Source organism: Carassius carassius, chromosome 24, assembly GCF_963082965.1.
Source record: "Carassius carassius chromosome 24, fCarCar2.1, whole genome shotgun sequence".
NCBI lineage: Eukaryota > Metazoa > Chordata > Actinopteri > Cypriniformes > Cyprinidae > Carassius > Carassius carassius.
The window spans coordinates 14,300,361-14,312,451 of record NC_081778.1 but is presented as its reverse complement, the minus strand read 5'-3'; the positions used below and the strand labels follow the sequence as shown (position 1 = coordinate 14,312,451).

At 37.5% G+C, this 12,091-nt stretch overlaps 1 protein-coding gene across 1 annotated transcript; it reads right to left on the bottom strand.

Moving 5' to 3' along the window:
* Positions 1-2,356: 2,356 nt before the first annotated feature.
* LOC132102869 (E3 ubiquitin-protein ligase RNF115-like) lies at positions 2,357-11,686 on the bottom strand. Its single transcript, XM_059507564.1, has 9 exons — positions 11,539-11,686; positions 10,412-10,470; positions 8,412-8,466; positions 7,022-7,290; positions 5,145-5,213; positions 4,681-4,753; positions 4,500-4,593; positions 4,172-4,287; positions 2,357-2,749 (listed from the first exon to the last, which is right to left on the bottom strand). Exons 1-9 carry the CDS (start codon positions 11,614-11,616, stop codon positions 2,630-2,632), a joined length of 933 nt encoding a protein of 310 aa, XP_059363547.1. The 5' UTR covers positions 11,617-11,686; the 3' UTR covers positions 2,357-2,629.
* Between the last annotated feature and the right edge of the window lie 405 nt (positions 11,687-12,091).

Genomic DNA, 12,091 nt, shown 5'->3' with positions numbered 1-12,091 from the left:
TTGTTGTTTTAAATGTTGATTTAAAGTATAGTGTTTTGCATTATTATTAGTACATTCAAACCTGAACGCAGAAAGCACTTTGTTATGCAAAATATAAAAATTCCTAAATAATTTAACATAAAATAACATGAATGCTTTATAAGAGCTTTATCCTTTTAATTGACAAATTACAGTTTTCAGGCTTTGGGTTTTCCTCCGGAGACACAGTGCGACTGGATTGCCCTGGATCTGGGTCTAGGACTCCATTCTTCATTCTCTCTCCAAACCCGCCTCATGATCCTTGATGACAACCGACTTCTGGTTCTACTTCCTGTTTGCAACAGAGGCATGTTCTGGGTAGAATCCACTGGATCGTGGGGTGCGTCTGGGCAACTGGGACAGAGCAGAAGACATGACATACAGGTACAGTGTGTATTTGGAATGTAAATACAAATAACTTTTTGCTGTATAACAGCGCTCTCTTCCCTCAAAACCCATGGCTGAATTGCCCTTGAGCAAGGCACTGATCCCACAGTTGCTCCCCAGGCGCTGGATATATAGCCGCCCAGTGCTCTGGGTGTGTGTTCATGGTGTGTTCACTATTCACTGCACTTGGATGGGTTAAATGCATAGCACCAATTCCGAGTATGGGTTACCTTACTTTGCAACTTTCACTTTCACTTCAAAAATGCTTTCTAAAGCTTAAGTTTTGCTATTAAATATAGCTTTCACTAGCATGCGTGTTTACTGCTAAACAGCTATTACTGTTATTTAAGTGCTAACATTTGCAAGCAGGCGCATGACTTTTTTCCTCTTGGGTAAAAAAGTATTATACTTGGGTTGTGTGTAAAATTACACATTAATTTATAAATCTGTTATATAATCCAAATACAGCATTCTTCTATACAATATGCAAAACTAACAATCTTAGCTTCCATCCGAGTATCTTTTCAGTAGCCTCTCACTGCAGAAGACAAGATCTAGGGGTGGAGATTGGTAGGTTTAGGAGGCGGAGATGGGTGGGTTTAGGAAATTGGGGGTGGAGACAGATAGGTGTAGGTATATGTAATGTGGGAGGAGTTGGATCTGGATCCAACCACGCCCCCTGGACTTATGTTTTGCAGTGAGGACCATCTCATCTTTTTGTACCTGACAGGAAGTTCCTGTGGGAGGAGTCATATAGAGTGGGCATGGCCTTTAGTCAACACACCAGCTTGTAAATTTACGTCTATATCAGACCTGATGCCTCAGCTGTGTAAATCGTTATCAACAGGTAAGAGAATGTGATAATTTACTCTCTACTGGTGTTGTTACATTATTCCAGGTGTATATAATGTTGTGAAATTGCAGTTCTAAAGAAGTTTGGGATCACACGTTGGGCTTTTTGACAGGAAGAACTCCAGCTCACTCCATCCTCACCCTACTGTGGAGCAGACGCTGAATGGCTGTACCAAACATAAAGAAGCCACATATGCACCTTAATGAGTAACTCAAATAATTTCAGCCAGTAACATTTTAAATGACTGCAGCAACCACAACTACAAAGAAATAATTTCACTCGAGTCAATGGTGGTTTATAATCTATACATCTCGCTTGATAAATCTTAAGGTAAGCTGTTTCAGAACATGCTAGGATTTGGCAGTCAGAGGACGATTTATGAGTCAATTATTAATTTTAAATGCAATGAAAATAATTTTGATCGAGTCATGTTTTAACAAATAATGCCAACATTCCTGGAAAAACGTGATGTATAAGACACTAAGAATTAAAAAGACACAATAAATCAACTTTTCACAGACATCTCTTCTGAGAATCCATATTTATGGCAACAAAAATCAGTAGGAAGGTCTGAATGCATTTGTGGTTCATCTGTGCCATAAGATCAACATGTCTCCTGGTTTTAATTCAGTTTTATTATTAATACATCATGGTCATACACATCATATAATATATATTTATATACTTTAATATTTAGCAATTCATCATCAATGTTTTTGTCTTCCTTAAATGAGTTTTCCAACTAAAATTATTTACATTAGAAGAAACTGTAATAGAAATGAGTGAAAAGATCTAAATCAAATTCAACTGAATGACATTGATAGGTTTGTGATATATATACACACCAGAGTTGGAATCAAAAAGGACAGAAAGACAAAACTTCATGATCTCCTGAACAAAAGGGATGCGAGAACAACAAAAAACCTGGGGAAGTAAAGCAACTTTCATGAACCGTAAAGACACAGCACCCCATCCCAATGAGAATTCACATTGAACAATAAAAAACGCTATCGGGGGAGTACAGCTTGTCTCTGGGAAACTGAACACTGTACCATCTAAATGTGGGTTGGGAGTTGTGCTGCTATAGCAACAATGTTTGTTTGTTCACTCAGGGTAGGAATAAGGGAAGGGTATACTAAACAAAATTCTGTGTGGAAAACTGTGGAGGGGGTCAAAGACATCTGAAAGACACAGAAACATTAGGATAGACAAAACTGAGAAGGACTGTGTTAGAGAACAGAGGTGAACAAACCATAGTAAAATATACCAGCATGTACACAAAGGATAGACCAAAAAAAAGCAAAGAGAGACAAATAGCTTGGGTTAAGACAGAGCGCTTGGATAAGATGGATGGACGTGTGTGCGTGTGTTTCAGAAGGACCATCTCTCAGGTGTGCGAGGATCAGTGTTTAGGGAGGAAGGCTCTGATGACGACTGAGTGCCGCTTTCATCCCCATTAAGGCTCTTCCTGCACACAGGACACGTGTCGTGCTTCAGAGAGGAAGAAAAGAGAAAGATATGTCGGTGACAATTCGTGACCTTGAAATTATAGTTAAAACTGAAATTGAACCACATGTCATGAGATAAATCTGAGCATGATTGGATCTAATAAGCACAAAAATACAAACTTTTCAGTTCTGAACAAAACAGAATTACTGTTCACCCCGATGCTGTCTGCGGTATTGGTTATCAGTGAACAGTGAATTATAACAAGATTCTGAGATTGGATTATCTACAAAGGAAACGTATGATGACTTTTTTGGCTAAAACTACAATGAATTTTGGATAGAACTACTATTTTTTTTGTAAGGCAGCATCATTTCTCATGTACAACTGTTGGCACAAGTTACATTAAAGTGATTTGAATATGGATATTTTTCTTACAAAAATCCATTGATTCACTACAGGAGGCCTTTTTTCACCCCCCGGAGCCGTGTGAGACACTTTTTTTTGTTTTAATGGATGGGCACTTTTTATTTAAAAACTTCTTTTGGACTGATGCATGCAACACCCGCTGAGTGCCATTAAACAGCTTGAATGATCAAAGACAATTTTTTATATAACTCCAACTGGTTTCTTCTGATAGAAGAAAGTCATATACACCTAGGATGACCTGAGGGTGAGTAATTTATGGGCTAATTTTCCTTTTTTGTTGAACTAACGCTTTAATACAAAAGTCAGTATTTTCCAGATATTTACTTAATTTGCTTTGGCTTCAGAACAATAATATATAAGCCAGTTATTGAATTTAACAAACAACAAGTCTTTTTTTATTACACATTACACTTACACTACCGTTCAAAAGTTTGAGGCAAGTACTTATATATATATATATATATATATATATATATATATACACAGTATATAAAAAAAATCATACTTTTATTCAGCGGGAACAATTAAATGAAACATTAAGTACCTTTACTATTTCAAATAAATATTTTTTACTTTGTGCTCATTATGTTTCCACAAAAATATTAAGCAGCACAACTGTTTTCAACACTGATAATACTAAATGTTTTCTGAGCTCAACTCAGTATAATAGAATAATCTGTTATTTTATAGTTTCGATGTATTTACTACGATGCCAATCACGTGGATGTTACTGAATCAATAAAATGTGTTTGAAAAAAAAAAAAAAAGACTGTTTGATCTGCAATAAAAAAATTTCCAGATGTTTTACATTTATTATTTTGAACTGTGACCCCAATCTTTATTTACCAGATGTTTGTACACAAATAAAATGCTTTCTAATGCTTACTAGATATCTAGGAATCTTTCCATTTCCATTCATAATTTATATTAATTCAAAAGATTCTCAATGCAATCTAAATCCATTCATGACCTTTTCCTATGTCTTTTCCCCCTTCTCTCCCTTTAGTTCAGTTCCTTCCTTCCTATTGTTTCTCTCACCAGTTCAAGCCAGGGCACGATGCAGTCACTATGGAAGATGTGGTTACAGGGCAGCTGCCTGACCGGCTCACCGACTGTGTAGTCTTCCTTACATACAGGACACTCCATATTGCAGTCTAGGAGAAGTGAGGAGAGAGAGACAGTGTGCAGGGGGTGAGAATAATGAGATTTCAGTGCCTTAAATAGGAATTATAATTCATCACCACGCAAAACTCATACTGGTAGGTCAATGACCCCCACTGAGTCTGTGAGCCTTAAATCATAACAAAAATGACTGTGCCTCTGACAGACCATAATAAAAATAACGAGCTTCACAGAAGAGACTAACCAGTGTGTTCCTGAGTGATGATAACAGTGGGGAGGGAGGAAATTTTCTCTTTCTCAGCAGGAGGAGGACCCGTGTTTTCAAACTGACCCAATAACTGTGTGAGAGAAAAAAACAGATGATCAGCTTATTTGCACAGAGCCATGGATCCGGTAACATGCACAGACAACCAGTGTACAGCTACCTGTGTGATGACTGCATCCAGACCCCCCTGTCCCCAGGCGTAGTCCCCAGGGTTTGAGTGCAGCATGCCCGTCCTAACACACACACACACGACAGCTTTAACCATATACATAAATACACACTTGCCCTTTATAAAGCTAATCTATATTATATAACTTAGTTGTATAAGCCTCGACATATAATATAAAATAACTATATATAATGTATAATATATAACTAATTATGTTAAGTAGTAATATGAGTCTTGGTATGCCATAATTCAGTGAAGCTTAACAACTTTGAAATATCAATTACTGCGTATAGCAAATATTCATTAAATTTTATTTAAATTAAAATACCACTAGAAGTGACATCTAGAAGACATCTTTCACAGTCAAAATGAACCAAACATAAAAATACATTTATCTGTATACAGACTGACTGCCCAAACTACATAGTAGCAAAATCCTGAGTGAAAATCTTTACCATGACAGTGGAGGAGAGCCTGGTACTCCTGAATTGGCAAAAAGGCCTGCGAGAAACTGTTGTACTATTCTAGAAGGAAAGAGGAGAGAGACATCAGTGAGGAACTGATATTTGTGTTGGGGAATTCTGCCAACTTCCTTAATTTTTTTATTGACATTTCCGGAGCTGTTTTGATCAGTCATCTGATCCTCATGCACTACATGAACATATTGCCAGTAACTACAAGAATACAGATTTTGTTCCCCACATTGTTTTGTGGAACTGAATTGTTTACACATTCCTGTTGAGAAGAACAGTTCCATTCATGTTACTAAGCTGGGACATAAACCTTTCTGCATTAGAAGTTTACTTCCTATTGTAATACTGTAGTAGACCTAAAGTTACTGGCTTATTTATAACCATTTTTTAACTTTATTTGCTACTCATTATGCCCATGTTCAGTTTGTTAAGTTTACTTTTACTCCTGCCATTTAGAAATATACAATATCATATGCCTTTGTCACTTTTGAACAGTTTGTTACAAAATCATGATCTTGATGTCTATGGATTCCTTGGGTCATGCCGATGTTGTGTGGATGTTGATTTTTCGAGGATCAGACTAACCGCCTGTCCACCAATTCGAAATTTGTTATAAATTGCATTATCTTTTGAACCTTTAAAGTATCTGCACAAAAATCAGCAGGGATCATCGACAGCATGTCCCTGAGGTACCTGACAAATTTGAACACAGCCCCACTTAGCGTTCCAGTGATATAACAGCTTTTGCAAAAATGCTTATAACTTACTTATTTTTGTATCATTTCGTTCTTTGGGTTAGGCCAATGCTGACGATATCTCATTTGTCATTTTCCATTAATGTGTCTGTCATACTGAAGTAAATGGAAAAACAGTTTTTTTCGCTATTCCACCTGCAAATTTTGTCCAAAATTGATCAGATGATTTTTGAACTGATCCGCACAGAAATTACTGAACCGATTTTTTCCTGAGAAATACCTCTCTGAAGTATACTGTGCCTGTGTTTGTTGACTTATGCCAGTTAGCTTGGCATGCTAACTGGTTGCCATTCTGTCTAATGTGGCTCTTCAGCAGGTTAACCATAAACTACATTAGCATTAAGTTAGCTTAGCATGCTAATCTGGTGCTAAATCAAAGGTACTGTGGCCGGAAATGGTCTCAAAGTTGCTTCTGTTCCAGATGATGGATCTTCCATGAGTGTTCATCTCGAATCATAAATGTGTTTTTGTTCATTCTCATCTGAACTTTTTTAGGTACATTCTATTTCTGCTGTTTTTGTTGTTCCTGCTCTGTACTGTGCTACAGCCCTGTATCGCTGCTTGCAGCTATATTTATTATTGTCAATAATATTATTTAATGTGAGGATAGCTATTATTTATAAGATATTAATTTTACCTTGTGTTTAATCTTCAAATTAAAAATGTAATTTATATTTTAATATTATACCACTGTACCTTGTATTATAATATCATTGCATTAAAAAGCAGCCATGTACAGCAACATATAATAAGTGGATATATACACCAGAAAGAGGTAGATTTATGCAACGTTGTACTTTACTTGCAAACAAAATGGATTCTATATTCCTTAATGGATCACAACAGCTTGATTAATCTGCAAAATGTTATCTTTACTTTCTGACTGTCAGCTCATTGCATGGGAGACGATTTGATCTTTATTAAGCATGCAAAACATTCATGCTGAAATCACATTTGGTGTGAACAGGCCTTCATCAGAGATTCAGTTAAAATTCAAAAAAGAAACTATGACAGGGCAACCTCAGAGAAAAGAGAATGAAAACAAATCCACTGATTTTGGGATACAGAACATAACCAAATGAAAAGCTGAGATATTTATCTTACCCCTCAACAGCGGGAGAGCGCTCCGGTCGACTGCTTCCTCTGGATCGGTACCTCCTCTGCATGTGCAGGCGTGGAGGACGACCAGGACCCCAGTGCTCTCCTCCGCCTAGAGGGCCACTCAGGGACCCACCGAGCCCACCTGGGACAGAACCGCCAAACGGCCCTGTTCCAAGACTCCCAGACCCACTGCCACCTCCAGGAACCCGCTCGGAGTCAGGACTGTCTAGATCCAGACTGAACGGCCTCTCCACGAATAACAGCTGCCATAGCTACAGTTAAAGAAGGTGTGAGAGAGATAGTTATGAATCAGAAGTACAATGTACCTCATTCAAACTTAAGGTCCCGATATACTTCAAACGAACTCGAAGAACGAACTATGACATCATTACAAACAAAATCAGCCCAAAACGAAGTTCATTTTGAGTTCGTTTTGGCAGTTTGAAACAGCTCACCAGAGCAAAATTTCGGGGGGAGTTCGTTTTGGCTCCTAAACACCTTTGAGATACCATTGGTCTGTGGAGATTAGACAATCTGTGGGTGTGTTCTGGAACTCCACCTTCTTTGACGTGCAATTTTTTTTCCGGTTCGTTTCTCATTCAGCGGAGGTCAGGCAGAAGAGCAACATGAATACACTGTGTCGGATAGCTGAACTGCCACAGATATATTCGCACCTGTACAATCGCTCACGGAGAGACCTTAAAGATTCAGAGAAAGCATTTAATTCCTAGAAAGAAACCGACAACCCGGAGTTATGCAAAAAGTGATGTAGAGAAACATCAGATGAAAGTTGTCCAAAGCTATTAAAAGAATGAAAGGAAAGAGTAAAGATATAAGGTAGCAAGTACCAAATACGTGTGTTTCAAATAAATGTTACACCATACTGCTGCGAATTAAAAAAATGTTGTGTTCCTTTGGCTCAGTGGTAGAGCATTGCGTTAGCTGTGCAAAAGGTTCTGGGTTCGTTTCCCAGGGAACATGTTAGGTAAAAATTATTAGCCTGAATGAACTAAGTTGCTTTGGATAAAAGTGTCTGCTAAATGCATAAATTAAATTTTAATTTAAAAAGTATACAATAAATGAAATGCCAAAAGAACACAATAATAAACCTTTGTTTTTATCAAATCATGACACCACACAAAATATAAAAAAAAGTTTCATAATTTATCCAGTTTAATAAAATAAATGAACACTAATAAAAGCGGTGTTGGAATGTTCGAAAACAGTACAGCGTCGCTCAGCCCTTTCAAATTTCGTTTTGCCCCCAAACGAAGAACAAAAACGAACTTTGTTTGAAGTATATCGGGGCCTTGAGACAACAACTCCTTTTTAACAGCTACACAATCTGTATCTCAGGCAGGAAAGATGTTGTAGAAGGAAGGGGTCAACATACCTCAGCAAACCGTGAAGCTGTGTCATCAAGGCTATTTGAACTACTGTCCAGAAGACTAAGGATGAAACAATCACATTCATGTCAGATCTGGCTGCTGTTTCATTCACTGCAGTACAGCTGACTGCCACGAGGGAGTCATTGATCTAAACCAGTGCTTCTCAATCCAGAACGGCACAATTTGGATGTCTCACTCATTTAAAGGCTAACACAGCAGCTGCCTCGCTGCCCATGGTGCCTAGACAATGACTTCACAGAAGCCTTTTAGTGTGAAGGCACCTCCTTAAAAAACTGGTTACGTCTGTTTTCATGTGAGCTTAAGTCATAACCAAGCAAATGTTTAATGACTGCAATGTTTATTGTTTGTTAGGAATGGTGACATGCATTAAAAGAATTTTAAATTGTTAACATTTGTGAATTAATTTATTTAGCTTTTTTTCAAGCAGTATCGTGAGATACCATAGGCATCCATTATGCTGCCTTCAAAAGACCACCAGGATTTCTGTACTACAGTACATAGCATGTAAAAAGGAGTATATAAATGTGAAAAAGTGAGTGAACATTACCCAAATGACTGACTGCATCAGCAGAGAGTGCGTTCAACTGGTGGACACTTTGCTATCCTTCAATGTCAAAGCAGCTGAGGAGTCATCAGATTTGAAAAGTTTGGAGAAAAGTTGAGTTGAGCAACTCTTTTCTAGTGCAAGTAGGTCAATGACAAGAGTGTCCAAAAAAATCATTATTTTATAAATCTAGTTTTTAACGTGTGCCAAGTTCTCAGAAGAGTCCTTATTCATGATCATTTTCTTCTGGATTTAAAAAACATTTATACAATTTTCAAGAAAAGTTTCAATTCAATAATGACTTAAAATGTCTTATGTTGTAACCATCAAGAGAAAGGTAATAACTTTTCTTTACACCTTAAAAACATGAAAATCTTATTTATTTTATTTTTAAAGCAAATATTATGATTAATTAATTCCAATAATTGATTTAGCTTAATCCATAAGCTTTTTGGAGGGTTGCACCACATGACATTACACAACTTGAACTAACCTTGCAGTATCATAAAATGATCAAATTAATATATATTTTAAGAGACATTTGCAACCTTGACACACAGTCAATAGTGTCTGCAAGGTCTACGATATCATTTCCTGTTTTATGTTGTTTTTATTCCCCAGCATTTTTCTGCACGTCAGTTACACCACATGACTTTCAAACAAAAAAAAATTAAATCAACAAACCTTAACCATTGCTTTTTTCCCTAGGAAACAATAATACAATATCATGCCAACCCACCTTATGTTTTTTTTTTCAAATCACTGAATAAATTAATTTTTTTTATGTATTTTAAATAAATGATTAGATAGGCCAAAATCTTTTCACAAATCACATCACACTATTTTCAAGCTTACTGCTAGTAAATCTTAAGCAAGAAATTATAGAGTCAATGGCAACATGGGAGATGTGGTATGTCCAGCAATGCATTCCAAAGTACTTCAATCAATAACAGTTGAGAGGTTCTTCGTGTACTTTCACAGTATGCACTGAATAGAATGATTTCAGACACAACACAGGTCTTCTAAAGAACTAATAATATAAATAAAAAGCGGAGACATCCACAATGTACAGGATTGAGAACCACTGATCTAAACCCTTTCCGCAATAAATTCCAAAATGACACAAACTAAACTGAGTTGGAATTCAACACAATTCAATTGAATCCTTCATGTTCCTCTGGCAGTATGGATGCACATACTATGAATGATCTACAACTTTTCCTTGATTTATCAGTACTAAAATATTACATCACATCTCTGTGTTCACATCTGTTACTTCTCATGTCCGTTTGGTGGTGCAACGAATCCAGGTGACACAATCAGCTTATTTATATTCTCCAGTAGGCACTGAAAGAGCTGCTGTGTAAATGTAGCAGTGCAGGAGTAGCAACATGCCACTAGAGACAACGAATGAGGAAGTGCAGCCATTGAAAAGCTCACCTGGAGTCTTCTGTAACCTCCTCGATGAAGCCAGAGTCACATCTGGGACAGATATATTCCTGAACACAAGCAAACTCACAATTAGAATACAATGTCGAAAAAAATTATAATAATCACACTGTTGACATCAATATTGTAATCAAACAAACAAGACATATGTGGGTTTCGTGGGGACACACACATTTGCATAGCACTAAAAAACACATTTATTTGAATTTTAAAACAAATATTCCTGTATGAGGAGAGACACTCCCTGTAATGTGTGTCACAAAGAATTTCTGGCTGATTTAAGAGGCTGCTTCCCATTTCAATTTTTGTATTATTTGAAAAGGTCAAGACAGGTCATCCTGTGGGTCTCCAACAAAACAAGGACAATGGCTGCTTATCTCGACATGCACCACAACAGGGAACACAGTTCTGCCTCATTCACACTGTATACACTCAGCGTGAAACAGTTATGATTCATCTTCTAAACAGTGAGACGTTTAATAAGTTAAATGGGTAGTAATTAAAACAAGTAGTGTGACACAGCTCATCCTCTCACCGAACAGCTCATGATGGATTGCCTTACTGACACACTGACCAACAAGTGCTTAAATTAAACCGTCACTGACAGATTTGCGATGCACGTCAAACGTCACGTTACAACTAACTTAAAAACAGAAACAGAAATATTTGGTATTCCAGTTTCGCTTTTGAAGAGAGTTCAGGACTGATCACATTTAAAGACGTTTTTGAACATCTCTCAAAAGTGACAGCGTGAACTGAACATCTATTAAAGCCTAACATGTCTTAAAATGTGAATAAGTCACTATTAGTAAAGAAAGATATCACGAAAACACTAGACATTAGGGTAGCATTTGTGCTAAAGGTAAAACACGTCAGTTTTCTCGTGCACGAACACCAGTCGTAGGTTTAAAAACACCAGTCATCGATAAATACGTTTATTTCGGGTGTGTAATATTATATACAAACAACAAGACATGACAGGCCTTTCGCCAACATCAAGTTGATACACTGCTACCATGCTACCTTTAGCACAACAGCCAAACCTTATGAAGCGACAGCGGGAGTACAGAGACCGACTGAGACGAACCGGCTGTGCGTTACAAGCGACGCGGACTCACCGGCAGTTTGGGGCTCACTTCACCCTTACAACAGTGACAGAAGAAGCGATGCGGAGGGACCGCCGCAGCCTCCGCCATGTTTTCCGTGAGACTGTCTCTGTCTGAGCCCCAAACAGCAGCAGCAGCAGCCCTCGTCGTCGGTCCGCCCACTGCAGGAGGAGGCTCTCTGACATGAGAGCTCGGAAGTCCGAATCATTGTAGCGAGTCGTTTCACTTGGACCGTTAAATGAACCGGTCAAAACGATACATTGATTCAGAGTCAAGTTTATTTGTCACACATCCTTACAGCTGCAGTGGAATGTGTTTCCTACAAGCTTAAGACTGTAAACATTAAAAATGTAAAATAAAGGGAGTGATTAATTAACAATAATGAGTATTAAAAAATGAAATTAAATAGCATGAAATGTGTTCCTGTCTCAGTCAGGGCCATCCTTATGGGCCCTGCGTCAGCTAAGATCTTAACATGTATCTTTTTCTAAGAAAATTTATGTTTTTTGTTGGACATTGTCATATATTATGTTTACGTTTTCAATGTGCCATTCGTCAATGTGTC

Excerpts from the sequence above, each read along its gene's own strand:
- LOC132102869 (XM_059507564.1), bottom strand. The coding sequence starts at position 11,616 with ATGGCGGAGGCTGCGGCGGTCCCTCCGCATCGCTTCTTCTGTCACTGT. Across the intron at positions 8,467-10,411 it reads GAGGTTACAGAAGACTCCAG|TCTTCTGGACAGTAGTTCAA; the intron begins GTGAGCTTTTCA and ends TTTCATCCTTAG. Across the intron at positions 5,214-7,021 it reads CGCTCTCCCGCTGTTGAGGG|AATAGTACAACAGTTTCTCG; the intron begins GTAAGATAAATA and ends CTTTCCTTCTAG.